This window comes from Anolis carolinensis, chromosome 2, assembly GCF_035594765.1.
Source record: "Anolis carolinensis isolate JA03-04 chromosome 2, rAnoCar3.1.pri, whole genome shotgun sequence".
Taxonomy (NCBI): domain Eukaryota; kingdom Metazoa; phylum Chordata; class Lepidosauria; order Squamata; family Dactyloidae; genus Anolis; species Anolis carolinensis.
Window position 1 is genome coordinate 129,442,693 of NC_085842.1, and position 25,072 is coordinate 129,467,764.

General features: G+C 41.7%; 1 protein-coding gene across 2 annotated transcripts in view; it reads right to left on the bottom strand.

Annotated features, from left to right (window-relative positions):
• Positions 1 to 23,829, bottom strand: part of map2k7 (mitogen-activated protein kinase kinase 7) — a 45,594-nt gene extending 21,765 nt beyond the window's left edge. Inside the window, exons 1-2 of one of the 2 annotated variants that reach the window (XM_003217305.4) lie at positions 23,577 to 23,829; positions 17,712 to 17,759 (exon numbers count right to left, since the gene is read on the bottom strand). In XM_003217305.4, coding sequence (XP_003217353.3) covers positions 17,712 to 17,759; positions 23,577 to 23,700 — 172 coding nt within the window. In that variant the 5' untranslated portion in view covers positions 23,701 to 23,829. The remainder of the gene's footprint in view (positions 1 to 17,711; positions 17,760 to 23,576) is intronic. The other variant, XM_008104621.3, reaches the window with a different exon arrangement.
• Positions 23,830 to 25,072: the final 1,243 nt, after the last annotated feature.

Genomic DNA, 25,072 nt, shown 5'->3' on the forward strand with positions numbered 1-25,072 from the left:
TCAAGAGACCAAGAAAAGTTTGGGGCATGTACACAGATGCAGGTGGGTGGGACTGTTGCCTGAAAGGGATTTTTAATATACCGATAGCAAACAAAAACAAAACAGGAAATGGGGGGGGGGGGAGCATACAACTAAGATTTTTAAAAAACATAACTTAATTTATTATCAGAAAGGTAATGATGAAATAATGAGTTAAGCATTTTACTGTTGCTTCTTAAATGCTTTGCTATAGCAGTTAACACACAAAATTAAATTCCCAAGGAAACACTTGCAGAATGGGTTGCTAGGGCTGGTTTTATGAGCAATGTAACAGGAGACATCAGAGAGTCTTCCACATTTCAGCCAGTTAATAGCTGGAATAAAAAAAGCAGGTTTTGACTCGAGGCATCATTATTTCACATTTAAAGTAATTATGTCCTAGTTAATTCCCTGTTAGGCCATGGAAACCCACAGGGTGACCTTGGGTGAGTCACACTCTTTCAGTTCCAGAAAACCCTGTGCCCGAGGGTTGCCATAAGCCAGAAACCACTTGAAGGTACACAGCAACAACAAATGACCTGGTTCTCATAAGCAAATGATATTGTAAAGTATCTGCATCATATCATTAAGAATCCAATGGAACATTGAGGGAGGGGAGCAATTCTAAGCAAAGAAATAGTTGCCATATTGAAAAGAGGACTAGGCTAGAACCTGTACTCCACTGCCAATATTCCGTGTCAACCATTTTTAAATGACAGAATATTTATCAAATGAGCCTACAGATAAAGTCTAAAATGGAACAGTTGAAACACAGCTTTTTTAGACCTGTGTGAAGAAGTGGTATTGTCATGCAAATCCAAGCAATCGGTCATGAAAAAAATAAACTGGTTATGAGGAAAATAATAATAATAAAGTAATAAAAACTTTATTTATATTCCACCCTAGCTCCCCAAAGGAACTCAAGATGGATTCGACAAACAAAAAAGGCAAATATTCAATGACTCAGTACAACAACAAATGGATCTAAGACAGCTGAGCAGGGGGTATTTTTGTTTTTAAAAATGCATTCAAAAAACCAGAGTGCTGAAGCCTACCCACTCCCCTGTATGTGTGTGTGTGTGGGGGGGGGGGGGGGGGGGAGCAATAAAAAACTGCCTTGGAATACACATGCAGCCCATGTTTTAATAAACCGAACGGAGTGTTCAACTGCTATGACAGACATACTTTAGTCTTAAGTTTTAGACTTTAGTCTTTAGTTTTAAGAAATTTTTGCTTGATCATAGGTTAGCTACAATAAAAAACAACACTAGCCAGACAAGTATTTTTCTTATAGCCACGGACAGTCTGATACACATTTTAGACTTACAAGGAGTTGTATTTGCTTATTTCTTAAAAAAAAAAGTAAAGAAAACCCATCTAACTAAGCAAGAGTTTGTGTTTTAGGAGTCAGTGATTATATTTTTCATTTACTTTGATGATTTGCTGTCTTCCCACTACTAATAGAACTGAAAGAACAGACTACAAATACAAGCTTTTATACTTATCACTTCCTGTAGAGATGAGCAACATTAGACTTTACAGATGCTGCTGAACTGCAAGTCCCAGCAAGGCTTATCACCATTAGCAATGATGGAAACAACTGATTGAGCTATAGTCTAACAATAGCTAGGTAGGTATAAGGTTCCCATCTCTGACTTAGTGTAACTAATCTACACTGATTGGCCTGATGCCTATTAAATATCTACAAAGTAGAAGCATTTCAAACATTTATTGAAACACAGTACAGTGTTCCCTCACTTATCGCTGGGGTTAGGTTCCAGGACCACCCGCAATAAGTGAAAATCTGCGAAGTAGGGACACTATATTTATTTTAATATTTATACATTATTTTAGTAGTTGTACACTATTTTAAGTCTTTATCAACCAATCATGTGTTGATAAATCGCCTCCTTCTCCTCCCGTTGCCACTTGGGCTCCTTTTTGCTCCCTTTGGCTTCGCCTTCCTCCCGTCCTTAGGCTGTAAATTGTATTTTTTATTATTTATAATAGTCTTTTAGAGTTTATTGAGAAATCGCGAAACAGTGAATCCGCAAAAAGTGAACCGCGAAGTAGTGAGGGAACACTGTATTTTAAAACATCAAGATTCCAGTTTCTCAACAATCATGACCATTATTTTAAAACTTGCATAATGCCTGCAATATACTACATTACAACAATATTTTCTTAACATGTTTTAAAACCAGGGCCAGTTTTTATTTACAATTTATTTCACAGCTCAAGAAAAAATTATTGGTACCTTGGTCTTTAGGCCTGTTTCTGGGATATTTGGGGTGCTGATTCAGAAAATTGCATTGAATAGACCACATCAGCTTTAGTTTCTTTGATATGGCTATCATAGTTTTCTATGGGTGAACAGATGGCAACTGGTAGATGGCATGTTATGTATCTCAAAAACTAGAGCTGATAGGGGGAAATTGGTGCAATTTCTTGAATCAGTAGGTCAAATTTACCCAGAAACTGGTCTAACATCTGAGGCACCAAAGTACATTATGTGTTGGCCAGTATTTTTGCAATTTAGAATACAAGTGAGTCAACAGCATTTTCTCAGCAAAACAGTAAGTTTTTAACAAAACCAATTACTACCATAAACCTAAAATAATTTTCAAAGATCACTCAATATAAAATACATCATTTTATTGTACTATTCATGTTCTCCCCAGATAGATAAAGGATACTCAATCTTCATAGTATAATTATCATTTCACTTTGTACAGCTACCTCACCCTTTATAAAATCAATGAACTGGCATAGCATGACTATTTTCTGAGTAGTAATAATTTGAAGCCCATTCTGTTAGGACCTCCTTGGCTGGTCACACCCTACCAGATCAGATTGGATTATCTGCAACCAATATGCATAGTAACAAACTATTACTTAAGATTCTTTTAACATCCAAACTGGAAATGATGGCTAGTTAAATGGCATAAATTAATTCCAGAGGGAAAGGAAGTAATAAATTATAGAAAGAAATGTAAATGATCTGCACTACTTCTTATAACTTTCTTCAGCAATGGCCTTTGAAGTACAACAGAGGGACCATATGAAGTACACAATTTACCTTTAGTTTCAACATTGTTAAGTAAGCCAAGATGTTTTGCAAGATGAGAGCTGTAACCCCTCCATTCTGAAAAATTGAGATCCTTCATGAAAAAACATGAACCACCTTCTAGGGAGTGTTGTTTTCCATTCATAATCTTAAAGACAAGCCAATGTTTCAACTGAACTGCTCTGAAATGCTCTGCTCTGCATGATTCCAACAGATTGGAGCTATCTGGAAAATGTTCTGTTTGAAATCAGATGGCCATGAACACCATGTAGAGCAGGCATGGGCAAACTAAGGCTCAGGGGCCGAATGTGGCCCCCTGGATGCTTATCTCAGGCCCTTCTCGTTTTCCCTGTCCTCTTGGCATAAGGACATAATGGCCCACCACATCCTTATGCAGAATGGTCAAGGGAGGAAGGCACACAGCAACTGAGAGTCCTGGAGTGCTCTCAGCCACCACACGTCTCGCCCTCCTCATGCTGAGAGGACAGCCCAAGGAAGGCATGCAGTCCCTGAGAGCCCTCCAGAGCACTCTCGGCCGTCGCCTGCCTTGCCCTCCTCATGGCAGAATGCTGAGAGGACAGCCAAAAGATCAGGGGAGGGGGATCTGGGCAGTTGCCGCTTGTTTTCCTCCCGGCATACGGATGACCCGGGCCGGTTCCTGCCCTGCCCCGCCCCCTCGCAGCCCCACCCTCTCACAGGCCCTGTCTCTCTCAGTCCCATCCCACCCAGCATGTGCCTGTCTGCCCCCCCTCCTGGCCCAGCCCTCTCACTCGGGCCCACAAGGCAAAAATGTTTGCCTATGTCTGATGTAGAGGATTATCAAGCTTGAGGTATAGAACAGAGGGAGGAATATAAGGGTGAAAACCACACAATCCTAGATGTATAAATGCTTACCTTCAAAAAACAACACAAAAGTAATTAATTTACAAATATGCAGAGCTAGTCTGGTTGCTGTCTTCAGCATCACTACTGCCAACAGCTTCTCCCACCCTTACCTAATTCAAGTAAACATTTTAAATATCTGTCACAGGCAAACACATTTTAGTACTGCTGCACTCAAGGTCTCAGTCCAAGAAGCTTGCATGCTACTCTATAGCTTGATCATGCACACTCATCAGCTCCATCTGCCAAACAGATACTCACAAAAGTGGAGAAACCATGCAGCAGAAAAGGTCAATCACTCCAGTATGACTGAATCAGACTACAGTAAAGGGGAAGGAAGTAACTATGGGGGCAGGGGGGAGATAGAAGACAACGAAACAGAAGCAGAGCAAAGCAAGAATATTATATAAGTGAACATAAGCAGATGCTGCACAGAGAATGGAAGCAAAACAGAAGTTGCATCAAGGCTATTGACAAGGCAATGTTCAACATTTATTACAGACTAGCTTGGGTACCTGGCAATGTCCGGGCTATTTGAAAAGGGCATTGTTTGTTTTTTGGAAGTTATGTAATATCATATGTGATGCTATGTCTTAGGGAAAAAATCAGTCTTTGCTTTTGTTTTTTATGAATGCTCCCATGAGAAAATGCATAAAGATGTGGGTGAATTATAGTTCCCAAAAATCATGGGTCAACCCTCCCAAAACTCCTCCAGGAGTCACAGTTGGCCATATTGGTCTGTTGCCAAGTTTGGTTCAGATCCATCACTTGCTGGGTTCAGTGTTCTCTAATACAGGTGAACTATAACTTTCTGGTGCAAAGATTGATCACCCACAAAGCCTGCCAGTATTCACAGTTGGCCATGTTTGGTCTGTATGTCAAGTTTGGTCCAGATCCATCACTTGCTGGGTTCAGTGTTCTCTGAATATGGGTGAACTGTAACTCCCATTGTTGGTGGGTCTGTGTTCCAAGTTAGTTCCAGGTCTATCGTTTGTGGGGTTCAGAGTGCTCTTAGATTTCCAGTGAACTATATATCCCAGTCCCTACAACTCATATAAATCATGGTGAATTCTCCCCAAACCTCTCCAGTATGTTCAGTTGCTTATCAATTACTGTTTACTGTGTGCCACAAGAAAGGGTTAAGAGAGAGGCAGTGGGTGGGGTCATGCAAATAGAGAGAGGAAGGAACACTGGGATGTGCTTGCTCTAACCTGCAATGTCCTGGGAAGGAGTGACTTGGTGGCTCCTCAGTACTGGGAACTATAGCTTGTTTGTGGAAGCTAGAGGCTGTCTGTGTCCCATGTCACATACACACATACAGTTTTTCTATTTTATTAAGTGTATGAATAGATTTTGGGGATGCTAGCTATGAGCAAAATACAAATTCTTTCAAAAGTAGCCCACCATAATTATCATTGGTAGAATAGTTTACACCCTTCAGATGGTCTTAAAAATCTTGGTACAAGGCACCTACTTGTATCTTGATGCCTTCCTCTATCAATACAGGACCATTTCTGGTGCTAAAAATAAAATAGTGTTGCTAAAGAAACTTTTAAAAACTAAACCAACCATTCTGGGTATTCTATTTGATAAGCTACTTAAAATGAACTCAAATTGGGATGTCAATTATTTTTTAAAACAAATAGATCTCGTAAGAATCAAATAAATTATAGGCACAGATAATAAACATAATCAGCAATATATTAAGGGGCATGATTAAGATGGTAATGGATACATTTGGAAAGGTTCATCTGCAAGGATCTAGAAATACTATTGCTTTATGTGGATTAGAAGTCACTAGCCTACATTAAACAGTGGAACACTAGGAAAGTGTGAGCACTGAAGGGGAAGATATTAAGATTACAGGATGTAGCTATAACAAGTAAAACAATAAATTAGTAAAAGGATGATAAAAATTAATACATTTTGAGAGACAGGAAAATAATCTAAATACTCAAATGCCAGAGAAACTGGTTTTAAGGATTCCTCTTATTAATAAGAACAAATATATAGGTTTTCTGAGTATTATAAATGTGACCAAGATTCTGCCAGGATTTCTTTCTTTTCTTTTTTGCAATATTCCTGTTAAGCTTATGTAATATATGTAACAATCAAACAGCTCCCAAACTCATCAGGTGACCAAGAAATAACCCTGTCCCAGAGTTGTTTTTTTGCTTGCATTTGTTTCTACTAAACAGATGGTTCAGACAGCACAAACAACATACAACATACTTGTGAAATCACTTGTGAGACCAATTTTTCTCAGAAAAGAATTTAAAGGGATATTTTTGCCACATTTCAAATGAAATGTTTTAATGTTTGTATATTTGTAGATTTTAAATTGTATTGAAATATTTTTAATGTAAGCTGCTGTGAGTCTCCTCATGGAGAGAAAAAGTGGGTTATAAATAATAATAATAATCATCATCATCATCATCATCATCATCATCATCATCATCATCATTATTGACAAAATCACAATCTGCCAACTGCAAAAGGCCACCCTACTGGGATCTGCACGCATCATCCAAAAATACATCACACAGTCCTAGACACTTGGGAAGTGTTCGACTTGTGATTTTGTGATACGAAATACAGCATATCTATCTTGTTTGCTGTGTCATAATAATAATAATAATAATAATAATAATAATAATAATAATAATAATAATAATATATTTTAGAAACTATTATTCCCTCTGCCCCTTCCTGGCGCACATTGCCACACTATTAAAATTAAGTCTCATAAACAGCAAGGGCCAAAGAATGCCAGCTACTCACAAAGGGAAGAACGAACAATTATGGCTATTTGTAGTGGGTTTTTTTAAGCTTTGGGTCTCTTTGGGGGGGCATGATAAAGGAGGAGGAGAAGGGAGAGGAAAAAAGGGGTGAGGGAGGGGAAAAGGGGAGGATGAGGAGGAGGAGGAGGAAGAGGAGGAGGAGGAGGAAGAAGAAGAAGAAGAAGAAGAACAACAACAACAACAACAAGCAGCTTATGGAAGAAATTATGAAAATTCAGACTTATGGCATGCTTTGTCATAACTGCTTAATTTATGTAGCTTTACTGTTTCCCACATAAATGCTTTTGAGTTTTGGGTGTGTCATGTTTTAAGTGTCATGGGAAAAACAGGGAGGGAAAAACAACAGAAAGCATGAGAAGGGACCAAATGTTTTGGCATAGCAAACGTTTTTCATATTCCAACTGCATTATGTTTAATCCTATAACCAAAATGAGAAATTCCGTGGATTTGTCTTTCATACCCCAGGCTTATTTTCAGCCTATATAACATCTAATGTGTTCCTTCTATTCCATGGCATTCAAGACATGGTAAAATATGAGGGGATCTGAACAAAATCATTGCACTCAAGAAATGGTAATGTTAAAAGTAAGCATCTGAATCTTTTTAGGGCAGAGTGGGAATTATGCAGCCTTCCTGAGGCTGGACTACAAGCTTAAGCAAGCGTAGCTAGTACAGCCAATGTATGGAATCACTGCCCAATAACATCTATAGTAACACATATACCCTACAGAGCAATCCAAGGCTTGGAAATTGCTTAGCATCAGATTTTTTAGGTGAGTTAATGTTCAACTTGACTGAATGTGAGAGAAACAGAAGCTGCTGTTAATAATAAAAATAACAACAACCATTTTTATTTCGTACCCACCTCTCCAAATAAGCATTTTGATTGATGTTAGGATAAATAATTGCAGTATGACTTTCTATATACACAAACACTTTCAATTTCCAGCCAGACATTTCATTACTAGACTGGACATACTGTACTTCTCAATCCTTTTTTCAGAGAGTACCTGGTGGTCTTTTAAAACTATTGGTCAATCATCTGATGATCTAGAGGCCTCAATAAACAGATAGCATCAGAACAAAACAACAACAACAACAAAATAACTACAGCACTGATAAAATAGAGATGCTAGCCTTCTCCAGGGAATGGAGGCAGTAAAATGCAGAAACTGCAAAATGAAAAAAAAATCACCCTGTATCTTTGTGTTCTCCATTGCTCTACCAAATAAAATGCACATATGGTTAACTTTCCAGGAGCTGTATTTTTTTAGTGTCTGCTTACACACCCAAAACAGGTGCATTTTTTCAGACAATGAAACCGCAGGGAACTATGCCGCCTACTTTGCTTTAAAAATGTTGTGTAGATACTTCCTTTCAATCAATCAATCATCAAGCAAATTTTATTTATATCCCGTCCATCTCCCCATGAGGACTCAGAGCGCTAACAACATGAATAATAAACAATAAATTAAACAAAGCAAATAAACAGTATAAACATTCAGTCATAAAATAAATCATCACGAACGCCAATAAGAGCAAACCATCTAAGCTGTCAGAAGAACATTGAACAGACAGTACTTCTCTCCTTGCATGTTTCTGCTTTCTAGACAGGATATTCTGTTAAAGAAAAATCAATTTCTCTCACCTTCAAAAAGGTTTCCTGATTTCAGCTAGCACCAACACTGGTATAAAATACACAGCTTCCATATTCCAAATATACTTGGATTGTTTGGGCTGCTTCTAAGATATTCATTAGGTCAGGATTTTGCAATATCAACTAATTTTCTTACACCACTCTCCCTCTGCTTTGAATGTATGTTTGGAGTGACATTAATTATGAGCAGTTGCATTGTAGTATAATGTATTAACTGCATGCAATATCGCAAGAAAAATGCCTGTGTATGCTAGATACTTTTTAAACGTTCAAAGAATAAGATCAGAATAATCTGTTGTGTAGATGCATAATAAATGCCCACGTTTGAAATGTGTGTTCATGGAATTAGTAAAGGTAAAGGTTCTCTCACGTGGTCTCTGTGAAAACCGCACATGTGGTAGTTAGTTGCACGTGTGCAGCTAGTTCGGAACCTTTAACAGCTGTTTTCAATTAGAGGGCTATGGCCCCGCCCCTCCTCCCCAGAGGGTATATATATGGCTTGCGTGGCCATAGCCGCAGTTCCTTTTTTTTCCGCCGTGTAAGCAGCAGTCTATAGCAACCTCCTGTAACTCCCTTTCCTTCCCTTACTTACCTCGTTCCCCTTCTGCCAAACATGGCGACTCCAATTTTCAAAAAATGCCTGTCGTGTGGAGGAAAGCTCCCAGACACCGACAGGCACGACAAATGCCTTCTTTGCCTAGGAGAGGCTCACTCCACAGCCTCTTGCTCTGCCTGCCGGGCCTTCACACCCCAGGCGCGGAAAAATAGAGAAACAAGACTTAAAGCACTCCTTTACGAGCGAGCGCTCCTCCCTCCTCAGGCAGCTCAAGCAAACCCCTCGGCACCTCCAACGCCAGGACGCTCTCTTTGTCTCCCGCCTCAGTCTCTCCCTCCAACGCCGTCAGCGGCAGCTAAACGCAGCCGTTCCTCCTCCACAACCAGGGAGCATGCTGGCGGGGAAAAGGAGAAGAAGAAAAAGCGAAAAAGCATCGCTCCGCCTCCTCCAGCCAGTCTCTCTCTCACTCATTTTTCACCGCTCCGAGGGCGGCGCCGTCGCCAATTCCGCCCACACCAGGGCGTCAACTTAGCCAGGAGGCGGGGCAACCCCAGCCTCCGAACGCAACACCTTCTCGGGGTGAGGAAACGGCCCTGCTCCCAAAGGAGTCAGCCAATCCCCCTGCACCGTTGTCTCAACAAAGCCTCTCCACCCCGATGAGGCTGGACACACGGGCCCGTGCTCTCGGGACCGAGGCACGCAGGGCTCACAATGCGGAGGAGGGCCAGGCAACCACCTCCCTTCCTACCATCCCGTCGCCTGAAAGAATCTCTCCTGCTCAGCGCCTCCTTTCACCAAAGGCTGCCTCCTATTCTCATGACCTCTTCCAATCTCCTCCTCGTCGCTCTACATGGAGTGAACCACCTATGCACAGTGCACTCCCTCCACTACATGAAGACCTTATTCACCAGTCTCCTGGTGGTAGAGATTATTTTTTTGGCCCAGTCGCAGCCTTTAATCGAGCTCAACCACCCTTGCTATCTCCACAAGACGCCCTACCCATGACACAACCTTCATACCAACATGAAGAGCCACCACAATACCTCTCTGCCTCCGACTCAGAATCTTACATATCTGAGGGCGACCAAGCGGGGCCACCACCATCAGACCCCGCACCACTCGAAGAAATGTTAACATTTTCAGCCCTTATCACGAGACTCTCGCGGGCTTTAGCATTACCAATACCCAACCCACAGAAGCCTATAGAGGACCCGTTGTTTCCTTCAGAACAACAACAAACTCCAACCCCTGCTATGGTTCTTCCTCCTTTACCATACCTCCTACAACTGGCCAGAACCCCAGATACCCCTCCTTTTGCTGTCCCACTGGTTTCAAGGAGATGCGACAGCCTCTATAGGATTGACCTTACCTCCAACCTTTGGGCAGCAAGACCACCTAAGCCCAATTCTTTAGCAATAAAGGTCACTCAGGGTAGACGCTCCTCCAAGTCATGCCCTACCCCAGCTGACAAGGAAGGCAGGAAACTGGAGGGATTGGGCAAAAAGGTTCACCTCACCGCTGGATTCGTGACTAGGCTTGCTCACTATGGGGCCTATATGGCTTCCTACCAAGATTACTTATGGAAGAAGGTCGGTCCATACCTCGACATGCTACCTCCGCAACACCGCTCCTTTGCTACGGCATGCCACCATGAAGCCCTTGCCCTTGCAAGAGCCCAAAAGGAGATGGCGAAACATACAGCGGATACCGCAGGTCGCATGTTTGCAACGGCGACAGCTATTCGTAGACATGCATGGCTTCGAGCTTCCACACTCTCCGAGGAGGGCAGAGATACTGCGGAGAGTTTACCAGTCCATGATGATGCCCTGTTCCACCCGGACACTGATGGCCAATTAAAGAGTACTCAGGAGATGAAAAAGACAACTCATAGCTACGGCTTTACTTCTTCTGGTAACTACCCTCCCAGGAATAGATGGACCCCATACTCATCTTACCAGCGCAGGCCCTATGGTTCCAATACCAGACAACTGCCGCAACCATCCCAACCCCCCCCTTCGAGACAGCCAGCATCTACTCGCTCTCGCCAACAGGGCAGGGGACGGTACCAACCTAGATCACGGGGTCGTTTTTAACAAACCTTCCCCCTGTTCACCTCCAAACCCATTTCCCCTCACTGAGTTAAAGGCACACGTTCACCACCCTGTTACTCCTCGCTCCACTGATCACCAGCCTCCTGTTTATTTTGGTTCACGTTTAGCACACTTTGCACATCAATGGCACCATATTACCACAGATAAGTGGGTGCTTAATGTAGTATCACATGGTTATGTTATTGAATTTCACACACAGCCAAGGACAGGCTACATCAGATCCACAACCCCATCCCCTGTCCTTTGCCAGGAGATTAGTACCCTGCTCGAAAAAGGGGCAATTGTACCCTTACACCCTTCCTTTTTTCCATTTTCATTTTTTTCTCGTTATTTCTTGGTCCCAAAAAAAGATGGAGGCCAATGCCCAGTCCTTGATTTGCGACCCCTTAATTTTTATATCACTTCTCGGAAATTTAGAATGGTGACAATAACCACAATTTTACCCCTAATACCGAGAGGCGCCTGGTTTGCTACCCTGGATTTACGGGATGCATACTTTCATGTGGCTATAGCTCCAGAACACCACAGGTACCTTGCTTTCATGGTCGGTGACCAAGCTTTTTGTTTTCGTGTTTTACCTTTCGGTATTTCTACAGCTCCCCGTGTTTTTACTAAATGCATGGCGGCAGTAGTAGCCCACCTCCGCCTGCAAGGAGTCACTCTTTACCCCTACCTGGATGACTGGCTTCTAATTGGGAGGTCACGACAGTCCCTCCTTCACAATATTGACACTACCCTTTCCCTCCTCCAGAATCTAGGACTCGTAGTCAACTTCAAGAAATCCCACCTTCAGCCAACTCAACAGATCCGTTTTATCGGCACGTTACTAGACTCCACCACGTACACAGCTCAACTCCCAAAAGACCGTTTTCGTGCTCTACGCACATCTCTCCTCCTCATTCTTCACCGCCCTTTCTCTTCAGCCAAGGACATACAAACCATTCTAGGCCACATGGCCTCCACAACGGCGGTCACTCCATATGCTCGCCTAAGGATGCGTCCGCTTCAGGCCTGGTTTATCAAGGCCTTCGACCCTGTAAAGGACTCTCCACACACCAAACTCTCACTCCCAAGTCACGTCCGCCACTCCCTTCAATGGTGGACTCATCGCAACAACATTTGCGTGGGCGTTCCATTCCGCCCAAGCGACCCATCCACCACCATCACAACAGATGCCTCCCTCACTGGATGGGGAGCATTCTCAGGAAACCTTGCAACCCACGGCCATTGGACCTCTACAGAAATAACACACCACATCAATGTCCTCAAACTCTTGGCTCTCTTCAAGGGCTTGCGGGCGTTTCAGGACGTACTATCCAATACTACAGTTCAAGTCTGCACCAACAACACAACGGTGATGTGGTACATCAACAAACAAGGAGGTACCCGGTCCAAGACCCTCCTGGACATCACACTAGCAATCTGGGACTGGTGCATCGATCACAACATCTTTCTCATAGCCATACATCTACCGGGCCAACAGAACATCTTGGCCGACCATCTCAGCAGGGCCACACTAGCTACGCACGAGTGGTCCCTTCATCTGACCCAAGCTCTACAGCTATTCAACAAATGGGGCCAACCTCAAATCGACCTTTTTGCATCATCACTCAACACCAAATGCCGTCTTTACTGTGCCCGGGCATCCCCACCAAACCTGACGAACTGTTTGGGCGATGCTTTCCTCTTCAATTGGAACGGTCCTTTCCTCTACATCTTTCCTCCGGTACCTCTTCTAATCAAGGTGATCGCCAAAGTATACAGCGACAAAGCCAATTGTATCCTACTCGCACCTTGGTGGCCCCGCCAACCTTGGTTTCCGCTTCTGTCAACCATGGCAAAGGGCAACTATGTCACTCTTCCACGTCGCCGAGACCTCCTCACAGCCAACCAAGGTCGTCTACGCCACCCAGACATAGATCGCCTCCGCCTCACAGCTTGGAGGATACACGGAGACCTCTCTCTCAAGCAGTAATGGACATTATACATGCAGCCCATAGGCCATCTACCCGACGCTCCTATGAATCGAAGTGGCTGAAATTCTCTTCCTTTGCCCACCTTCATGGAGCAGACCCATTATTAGCACCTACCTCTGTCCTCTTGGAATACCTCGCCTCCCTCGCAGCCGCTGGCCTCTCACTCTCATCCATCCGCTGCTACCTTGCCGCAATCACCGCATACAGAAGACGACATGGTCACTCTTCTTGCTTCCAAGACCCCATGGTACAGCTTTTTCTGCAAGGCTTCAAAAATATCAACCCTCCCCATGCCCCTCCACCACCAGCATGGCATCTTGACCTTGTGCTCTCCGCACTCATGAAACCGCCTTTCGAGCCAATGGCAACAGTAGATCTCTCATATGTCACATGGAAAACAGTCTTTCTCGTAGCTGTAACTTCGGGTCGTAGGGCCAGCGAACTCTGTGCTCTCCGTTCAGATGAACCATATATCCGCTTTCACCCAGATAAAATAGTAATGAGATTTGATTTATCCTTCCTGCCCAAGAGAGCATCTCTTTTTCACATCTCACAGGATATTATTTTACCAGCCTTTTTTCAAACACCGACCACACCATTAGAACGCTCCCTTCATCTTTTGGACGTACGGAGAGCACTTTCCTTTTACCTAAACAGAACCAAACCTTTTCGTTCTTCACCCAAACTATTTCTCAAATACCGTAAGGACACTAGAGGCTCCCCTGTATCTCCACAACGACTCTCGGGATGGGTGGTTGCCACCAACCGTCTAGCCTACCAGATGGCGGGGAAGGACCCCCCCATGCATATCAAAGGGCATTCTACACGAGCAGTGGCAACTTCGATAGCCTTCAACCATGGTGTCCCTTTGGAGGACATATGCAAAGCAGCAATTTGGTCCACACCATTAACATTTGTTAAACACTACAAACTGGACATTCTATCGAAACGCCATGCAGCCTTCGGACGAGCAGTCCTTTTTTCAGCGGTGGCATGACACCCACCTGCCTCGGTGAGTAGCTTGTTAATCTACCACATGTGCGGTTTTCACAGAGACCACGTGAGAGAACAAATAGTTGCTTACCTGTAACTGTGGTTCTCTGAGTGGTCATCTGTGAAATCCGCACATCCCCGCCCTTCCTCCCCGCTGTTTGTCATGCCTGGGGACTCTGCCGTTACACGGCGGAGGAACTGCGGCTATGGCCACGCAAGCCATATATATACCCTCTGGGGAGGAGGGGCGGGGCCATAGCCCTCTAATTGAAAACAGCTGTTAAAGGTTCCGAACTAGCTGCACACGTGCAACTAACTACCACATGTGCGGATTTCACAGATGACCACTCAGAGAACCACAGTTACAGGTAAGCAACTATTTGTTTTCCTGTGACATTAAGTCCAGTCGTGTCCGACTCTGGAGGTTGGTGCTCATCTCCATTTCTAAACCAAAGAGCCGGCGTTGTCCGTAGACACCTCCAAGGTCATGTGGCCGGCATGACTGCATGGAGCGCCGTTACCTTCCTGCCAGAGCGGTACGTATTGATCTACTCACATTTACATGTTCTCGAACTGCTAGGTTGGCAAAAGCTGGGGCTAACAGCAGGCTCACCAGATTATCATATTATTATCAGAACAAGATCCTGATTTCTCTGAGACACCCCTAATCCATGAGGATTTAACCTTCGGCCTCTTGGTCCTAGGGAGTCCAGTGGACAGATCGAAGGGAATCCATAAATTACAGCCAAAAAACACCTGTGAGCCAATAAAGATCAATAAAGGGTGTCCTACATAATTCCTCATAGACTAGGCATTTTAAAATTTTGCAACCAAAGAGGGAGGACAACTGGGATAATTTCCTTTTAGTTACATTTCACAACAACTAAAAAGGAGGAGCAAAAGGGGAGCGTTAACCCCAACAATTCTTATTCAGCATTCAGGAGTGCAATACAGAATTCCTCCAAAATTCAAGCAACAAGTGGCTCTTTTTCTCCTTAAATGCATCCCTCTATTAGAAAGCATTGAGATGTACTATTGAAGAGACATTGTTCCAATTTCACAGCATTCAGTTTTACTGAAATAGAGGAAAACCATTATGCCATTTACAAAGGTCATCCTGTTTCTTCTTTAGTCATCTCATCAGACAGTTTTCAAAATAATGCAATACTAGGCCATTATGTGCATTTATATTTCTGGGCAATAAAGGATAACAATGATTATGTTCTCAAGCATTTTCTTCTGATATCATAACAGCTAATGACATTTTTAATCCTGAAGCTCAAACATCCCCATTAATTCCAATTCATGACAAATGAAGTAACACCATGCATTTCAATGAAGAACTGAAAGAACTGCAGCCAAATAGCTGGAGCTAAGAAATGGTTTGGTGGCTCTGCCTGACCTGGTGTTTAGCCTCTGGTAACAAGAACCCGCCTTGTCCAAGGGCTACCTTGATAGCACACGTAATCAACATTTAACTGTCTGTGAGACATATACTTCCAGTTGGCTACAATACAATAATGCTGGCAAGATAAGTGAAACAATATACTTAAACCTAAGGGAATCATATGTTCCCTAGAAAACCAAAGTTAAATTAAAACCTATTTTGAAATCGAACAGTCAGATTTTCTGTTGGGCAATCTCTGTAAGAAACAAATAGCACCTCACAAAAGTACAAGTAAGAGCAAGGAAAGCAAGGCTAGGAAGCATTGGAATGTTAATTACACACATTCCCACCATTAAAGACCTCAAAGGCCTATTTTATTTTTAAATTTATTTCTGCAACTCACACCCCATCTTTCTCTTAAAGTGAGATCCAGTTATTAGACAGGAATATAGTAGATAAAACAGCACGTGTTCTCTTTAGTAAAAAACAAAAGAAAAGTAAAACTTTATTTATATACCGCCCTCTCTCGCCCTCTCTCCCCGAAGGGACTCAGGGAGGTTTACAAGCATAAAAACAGCAACATACATTACAAGCAACACAATACACACATTATTAAACAAAATTAAAGGCCTATACAACTCGTAAAACAGTGAAGACCATAAGAAACAATCACAACAACCAGAAGGAATAAGAATACATAATCAGATGGGTTGACTTGGACTGTTATTAGGGATAGATATCCTTGTACAGCATGTTTATCTTTTTTGCATCAAATAACTGCTGACTCAAGGGTAAAAAAAACATAGAAGCAATTTCACAACACAGACACAGTTGGTCAGGACAGAAGGTAAAGAAGTCAATTTGTGTAAGCCAAAGGGAACATTTGGCAAGGCAGACTGTGCCAACAAAACAAGCATCTGAACATTTGCTGTACCACTGCTCCTATATTGCTATGGATTCTTTCAATATTGCATCTAGTTATTGTTAAGTTTACTTGTTAATCAAGTAAACAGATCAAGGCTAGCTTTTCATATCGGGGAAAGAAAAGTATGGTATTGTACAAGAATAAGAACAGTCTATAAGTACTATTTTCTACTATTTATTGCTGACCTGCCCACATTTTCATGCAGAGTATAGTATTAAAGATGCCCTTTAATTTTATTAGTTCTATAATAAAAATTCTTGACCAATAAAACAAAGTTCATTCTGACTCAGTGTTTTAAATTCTCCAATTATAGCTTATCTAGGTACTGATTATATATTTTAACTGCATACATGTACAACAGCTAAGAAAATATCTATACAAATTTCTAATAGAGAATTTGAGATTTTTCTCAGCATTTGTACAAGTTGTGTTGCTGTTAAGGTGAGGATAGATTGTTTTATTAATATGGGAAATAAAAAGTACAGTCCTGTATGACAGACAAATCCTTCTAAGTAAGATGGTTCAGTGTCCATTTCACCAGAAATATACAGTAGCTTAATAAAAACTACAGTGAAAATATACATGTAGAAAGTAATTGGACAATGTCTGAAATTTAGCTTATTGCAAAGGAGCCTGCCTGTGAAATACTGCAATTTCTTTTGACAAAGGAGTGAATACAACCTAGTGACCGCACACACCTATATTAAGATAATATAATCAACATAATTCATATACTGATGACAGAAGATGACGAATTACCTTATATATAGAAGTTTTGCCATTTCCCCCTACTATACAATTTTTTCCAAATTCAACAGAACTGACAGTTTGCTATCTCAAAGGCTCTTCACAAATGAATGATACCGCTTAATTTTGCTACGTGCAAGTCTGACATTTCAGTATTGTCTTTCTACCCAGAAACATCAAGAGTTGTGTATGATAAAGCAACTTTCTGCCACATTCCACCTGAGACAGGCATATAACAGAGGAAGGAGGTGGCAAATGCAAGGTCCAACACAGGCAAAATAATTTAGTAGTTACTGTTTTTATAAAGTGCTTTGACATCATCAGTAAAAGAAGGCGCTAGGTAAGCAACTACTGCAGCTGTTGGCATTCAAAACATGTTCTCATGCATGGCTTTAAGCAGGGCTTTGCCTAGCTGGCCTTGGTGAGTTAGGCTAGATCAACAGTAAAAGAGAATATCAAAGTGGAGAAATAAGCAAAGTCAGACACACAGTTGAAGAAGAAGCAGACAAGTGGCAAATCTATGCAGTTGAAGGAAGCATTAAAGTAAATGATGCAAGAAATCCAAGCTGCGATGATAAAAAGTTCTGGTACCTGCACGTTGGGATGGAGCGGGAGCAGGGCTTAGAGTGATCACAATAACTGGATTGGGAAAAGGAAGAAAAAAACACGATAAATCACAACAGAAGCAATCAAGTTATCAAAATGAAAATAAATCATATTCAAATCGATTTCAGGATAAGGAATGGAAGTGGTGAAAAATCAACAAAAGGGACAGACAAGGTAAAAAAATGAGATGCATCAAACAAGTAAAGGATCAGGTTCACAGAGGCTATGTCCCTTTTGCCCAAAAAGGGAAGGAGCCTGCTCCATTAAACATGGCAGGATTCTAATAGTTCATCCAACAAACTTTGTTGATGGACCTTCTTCCTTCCTGGAGGCAAGGTCCATCCAGCAAAACTAGAACAATCTACTGCTCAATCATTTCACAACCATACACATGTATCAGCAATATTGAAAAGCACCATTTAATCCTATTATTTTAAGGGGGTGTATCAAAGCCAAAATGTGAAAATTGCACAAAGCAGACTAAATTTCAGATTCTAACCTCGACAGTTTTAGAGACAAGTATTTCAAACTTCTAGATAACTGAAAACCTTTAATCTCTTATATTCCCAGCCTTGTCCCGCTATGAAGCTCATGATCTTACAACACACTTTCAACATTATACATTATATATGTGTGTATGTGCATATATTTCCAAAACAGAGAGAATCCTTAAGATCATCTAAACTAAAAGCAACAAAGAAACAAACTTTCTGACTATAGTAAATACTTGTGGCCCAGGACAACATACTTTGATAAGTTGTTCAAACAATTAAATGATATCTCTTTCAAAACCTTCTTTCTCCAACTAGTTTTGTCAAACATCTACTTTTTTTACTTTTAGGTATCACAATTTGCTATTCCAGAAACTGCCCACATTATATTAACAGATGACTCAACTGAACAAATATTCTTACAATACCATTTTGTTACGTGATGAACATAGGTGGAATAGAAATAAATCCACTAAACTAAACTAAAACATAAGCTACTCTGAATTTTTGAAAAATCAGAAAGCAATATATGAAGTGTAGGTGAAGACACCACTATGTTGATCTAGCAGCCTGGGTATCCAACAATCGCATTGACTCTCTTGGTTATTTGAATATAAAAAGTTCATTAACACAGACTGGGCATGTGGAAGTTCCTCACTTTACAAACTGGAAGAACTCCACAACATTGTTATATTGGTATCTTATTATGATTTAAAATTCTTCATACAAGGACACTGTTGTGAAAGTATGAAAGTGAAAGATTAATACATACCTAACAATCTGTCAAAATGAACCTTATTCATTATAATGTTTTAGACTTTCAGTGTTAACATAAAAAGATCTGCATAATCTGCTAGTTTTGGCAAGATAACTTTCAAACACTATAATCACAAATGGCATTTACAGAATTTGAATGTTCTCAGTCAGAATTGCAAAAGTCAAGACAAGGAAATCAAATGAATAATAGTTTTATATTGCTTTCATGGACTACTCAGAACAAAAAAAAGAAATAAATCTGTTGACTAAAATGAAAAAGAGAGACTTCAAAAATGTTTATTATCCTGCATGAATATAAAATGGAAGAATATTCAATTGAAATTGGATGTTAGTGTGGAGCATCTGTTTTCAAAAGGATATTAGAGAACATTTAAAAGGCGAAACACAAGTAAAGAACTTTTGTTTCTCCTTTTGAATGTTTTCTAACTAAACCTACTTTAAAATAAATTTTCCTATCAGTAGTCAATCCTTATTTGTAAAACTATTTTACTAGTTTTAACTAGAAAGTACATAAAAACTTAAAATCTTTACAATGATTTACAGTGGAGGTATCTTATTCAGCGCCCTTTACAAATACTGCCAACTAAATTTAGTTCTGGTATTTTATTCTAATTCTCCCCATTTTTTTATTGTATTAGAATGCCGCATTCCTGTATTTTTAGTCTGAAGAACAATAAAGATAAAGTGATATAGTGTATTATCATACCACCCCTGCCTCTGAATGTGTATAGGTCTTCAGGATAACAGGAGATACAGAGATGAGTAAATCTTCTAAAACTCTGTCTAGAAAGTCTATGAAAACTGAAAAAAAGTATTTTTGTGAGTTTCAGTTGAGACCCACACATACACACACATTTGAGAACGCATAATAGTGAGGTCCTTGCTGGTCATCCCTGCTCCAAACAACTAATAAAGTATAATCTAACCTTTTCTGTGATAGGACCATATGAGATGGGTACCGTAAATGGGCATTAAACTCATCCGCACAAGAATAACCCAAGCAAAACCCCGCTTTATATGGACATTTTCTATTTACATACAACAATCGCCTATTGAGTATCTTCTCACACGTGTCAAGAGTAGAGGTTGTATCCATCCACAGTTGACTTGCAATATAGCTTCCAATGCTGTTCACATATACTTTATATGTATCAGGTTAAAAGTTTAAATGGTCCTCTCTTCCTTTTCTTCCAATATATCTTGCTTTAAATGAGGCTCCAAACTTAAGAGGTTCCTAAGGTGTAGAAACAATATCTCAATTGGTAATTTGAAAAGTATTGAGGAATTGAAGCACTCTCCCTTTTAGTTGTATTGAAAGGGGATTCTTCTTCCTCTTTGTCAGTGACAGATCTACTTGCAGTTATCATGTCAACAGTTAAAGAATGTATCAAGGTGGCCTTGTTCATGCACTTCAGTGTCAGGAGTTGCCTCAGAACTTTGGACTATGGAGTAATCTAGGGCAAATTACAATAATCAGAACTGGGCATAACCCTAGAAGTCCTATCAGAGATACTGAGCTAATTATCTATCAGAAAGTATGTTAATTTCCAGTCAGCTCACCTTAGCCATACTGTGATCTGTAATATTGTTTCCTATTCCTAGATGCAGTTAGGATCATCTATAACTAAACACTTTGTAAACAGATTTTTAAAAATTATACCTATGTGAAACTAAGTCATGCCATAAACACTGATATTTTTCCTCTGCATTAAAAGAATCCGCTAGCAACCAATGGTAATAGTAAAAACAGGTATTAATGCCTCCCTACAAATTTATCATAGTACCTATTGTGTGATCACGGACTACTATGTATATATAGTCCATGTCACCACAACTCAAAAATAATACGACTACTTCAAAAGGCACAGAAAGGGCAATCAAAATAATAAAATAATTAGAGTCATTTCTCTAGGAGAAAAGGTTACAACATTTGGTTTAAGAAAAGAAAATTTGAAGCAGTGGTAAGCAGGAAGGCTCCTGGTGTGTTTACATGTAAGCAAAGTGTGCAAAAAGCAGACAGGCAAAGCTTTTCATCCTCCCACATACCCACTAAAACTCTGGGTTATTCAAGCAAACCAAACTGTAGGCAATTCAAAACAAACAGGACAAAACACTTATTCACATGCCAAATATTTAAATTGGGGAATCTGCTACCACAATATGCTGCAATTACTATAAATGTGAAAATATATAAACAAGAATTAGGTAAATTCATGGAAGATAAGGTTATCACTAAACAGACATTTTGGAGGCTACAAATTACTTCTAATATTAAAGTAAGTATGTATTTCAAGCCCAGTTGCTGCAGAATATAAGTGTGACAGCAATACTACATTTACATCCTGACTAAGGGCTTCCCACAGGAATGTAGTTGGCCCATTGTAGGAACTACCGTGTTTCCCTGAAAATAAGACAGTGTCTTATACTAATTTTTGCTCCCAAAGATGTGCTAGGTCTTTATTTTCAGGGGATGTCTTATTTTTCCATAAAGAAGAATTCACATTTATTGTTGAACAAAAAAATGAACATTTATTATATACTGTACAGTAGTTGTCATCACAAACCAGGATAACCAGACAAACTGTGAATCCTATCAAGAATTTCTTGTTACTACCATTATTTCCATGTACAACTGGTATGTACATTTACCAATCCTGCATGCTCTGGTGTTCTGTTTGGCAGGCGCTGGGTATGCTTCCAAAACAAAAACTTTGCTAGGTCTTACTTTCGGGGGAGGCCTTATATTTAGCAATTCAGCAAAACTTCTACTAGGTCTTATTTTTCGGGGATGTCTTATTTTCAGGGAAACAGGGTACATGCCAACTTCTCCTGCTCTTAACTTATTCTACATCTGTCTACTGCATGCAGATCACAAAATTACCACTGTAGTCCAGAAAAGTCCTCACAAGAGAGAGCACCTTGCTCCAAGACACAATATTAACTACTAGTCTGTTCTTCAAGGACAGTGCTGTACCATTGTTTTCAGAACTGAATACAGGATGCAGTGAAGCAGAGTCTCTTTAATTTCAGCTTAGCAAAAAGGCCTGTACTGTAGGTATGAGAAATCAGGGGAACACTGACTAACACGTATACGCAAAACCGTTCTAATTCTTAAGTTAGAACTTAGTTCATTGTTCCCAAACATCTGTAAGCTTTCATCCATACAAAGATATCAGACAAATAAGACAGCACAATTCTGAACTGAACTTCACTTGTAGACATTTCTCCGCGCCAAACTTTCAATCCACCCACCCCCTCCTTCCCCTGATTTCAGTGTTGTGATTTAAAGGATCCCAAATACAGTTCTCCCAAGTAATTTGTTTCACTACTCCAGGGCTTCTTAAACGTTTCCCACTTGCAACCTCTTTTTGCCTTTGAAAGTTTTATACAACCCCGGCTATACAGGTATATAAAATAGGTATAAAAATAAATAAAACATTGACTGATAATAAATCTGCATTTTCAAGTCTTGGTAAACAGTCTGATTTTCTTTTCTTATGAAATACAGTTGAAGTACTTTCTGTAGAGTCCACTGTAAACACGCATGTTGTTACTAACATTTGTGTAAATGTCTGAAACAGGCATGGGCAAACTTTGGCCCTCCAAGTGTTTTGGACTTCAACTCCCACAGTTACTAACAGCCTCAGGCCTTTTCCTTGCGGCTGAGGGGGGAAAGCAAAGGGCCTGAGGCTGTTAGGAATTGTGGGAGTTGAAATCCAAAACACCTGGAGGGCCCAAGTTTGCCCATGTCTGGTCTAAAACAACACTGACATCACGAATTAACCTTTCATTGCTGCTACTTGTTGTGATCCCGACACTGAACTAAGGGGATCCCGACATCTTTAAAGAAAAAAGCATTTCAGTTCATAGAATCATAGAATCGTAGAGTTGGAAGAGACCTCACGGGTTATCCAGTCCAACCCCCTGCAAGAAGCAGGAAAATCTCATTCAAAGCACCTCCGACAGATGGCCATCCAGCCTCTCTTTAAAAGCCTCCAAAGAAGGAGCCTCCACCACACTCCGGGGGAGAGTTCCACTGCCGCACAGCTTTCACAGTGAGGAAGTTCTTCCTGATGTTCGGTGGAATCTCCTTTCCTGTAGATCGCCAACATCCACAACTCCTGCCCCATCACAAAACACACTGGTTCAAGATAATCTCTTTATCTTTTTCTCTAGCCACACACTCATTTTCTGTGGCCGACCCCTTTTGCTCCTGACTTTTCCCTTCCTTCCCCCAATCCCTCACCTGAAAGACACGGGCCAGTCCAGGCATGTGGCTCTCTGGCCCCACGCCGGCCCTGTCGGCTATGGTAGTCTCCCTCGCCACAAAGATCCCCATATTGCTCTCTTTCTTCCCTCTGCCCAACTTTCTCCCTCAGTCCTCCTGCACCCCCAGCCCAGCCCAAGCCCCTGCTTAAGCGAGACCAGGCCGCCAGGCCGCCAGCCCGTCCGCCCCTCGCCTTCCCAGGGAAGGCCTCCCCTCCGGCCCAGCCCATCCAGCCGCCCTCCTCCGCGCCGCCCCGTCCCACCCGACACAGGGCCCTTCCTCTCCCTTCCCCTCCCCCCTCAGGCCCTCCCTTACTAGGCCGAGCCCGAGCCGGACTGATCTCCAAGTTGAGGTCGATGCGCCTCCGAGCCTCCCTGTTCTCTTGCTTCAGCTTGGCTTCCAGGCGGGACAGTTTCTGCTCCAGCGAGGACGCCGCCATCTTCCCCCTCCCCCTCCCCCGGAGCCGACGCCGCCACCGCGCAGCCAGAATACACAAACACCGAACTACGCAGGCGCCGCCTGAACCAACCCGGCCGCCGTAATCCCCTCCTCCTTCGCAAGCCTGGCTTTGCCCGGCGCTTGTTTTGCCTGGCAGCTTTTCCTCCTGCGCATGCGCTGGGCTCGAACCTCGACATCGCTCTACTAGGGTACGTGTTGGACATCTGCCGCGCATGCGCTTTCCCACTTTCATGGGGACAGGAGCAGCACGTCTGGAAGAAAGTCGCAGAGAAAGCAGTCTCCCTTTCAGACATAGGGTACATCTATACTGTAGAAGTAATGCGGGTTGATACCATTTAACGGCCGTGCCTCAGTTGTATGGAATCATTGGATTTGTGATTTGATGAAGCACCAGCACTTTTTGTAAAGCTAAAAACCCAACTAAAAACTTTCCTGTTCAGACAGGCCTTTGGTGAAGGAAACTAATCTGGAGTGATAAGACTATCACTCATATACACCCGCCCCTGCCGAAGAGCAATAATGAACTATTTTGTTACTTTTATTGTTTTTATTTTATCCATGTTTTGTGAGGGAAAAAAGTGGGATAGAAATAAAGATTTATTATTATTATTATTATTATTAATTCCCAAGATTCTGGGAAAACATAGGCAATATAAGGTTGCAGGAGCTTGGAGCAGAAGTAGGACCTTCTTGCCTGATTCTAACAAACATTTTTGGTAGGAGAGGCAACACAATGCTGATGACCGAAACCCCGGCTTTCAAATTAATTTGAACCCGCAGCGGAGAGTTCCGCAGATCCATCACCAAAGGAACGGAGCGGGACCGCAGCAGACTATTATTAAAAGATCTTTTTTTTCTTCACTTTCCCCTTCCCTGAACTATGTAACAAATCCCCCAATAAAAGTAGCATTTATTTTAACAGTAACACTCTCTATCTGGTTATTTTGTGTCTTTCTCTGACTCCTTCCTTTGCATGAAATCTCTCTCTCTCTCTCTCACACTAACCCGTCCCTTTAACTCCGGCTGAGGCTTCTCCGCCATAGATTAATACGGCGGACGATACAAATTGGCTCATATCTTTATCAAAATTACCCCTAGAACGCTCCTCTTTTAGTCCTAACCCTTTCTAAGGCTCCTGACTCGAAGACCACCAACGGAACCGAAATCGGTCCAGTTTTCGGCACCTCATCAGCTGACTGTCAAACGGGACCGACTGCTCCTTTCAAGCCAGGCTGCTGCCTTATCCCGGACTTTCCTCTCCCCGCGACCCGCGGAATGGTTTTAGGAGATCCCTGACCCCCTTTCTGTGAACTGGGGATGGGGGATCGCTCTCCCACTGGGGAGACATAGTT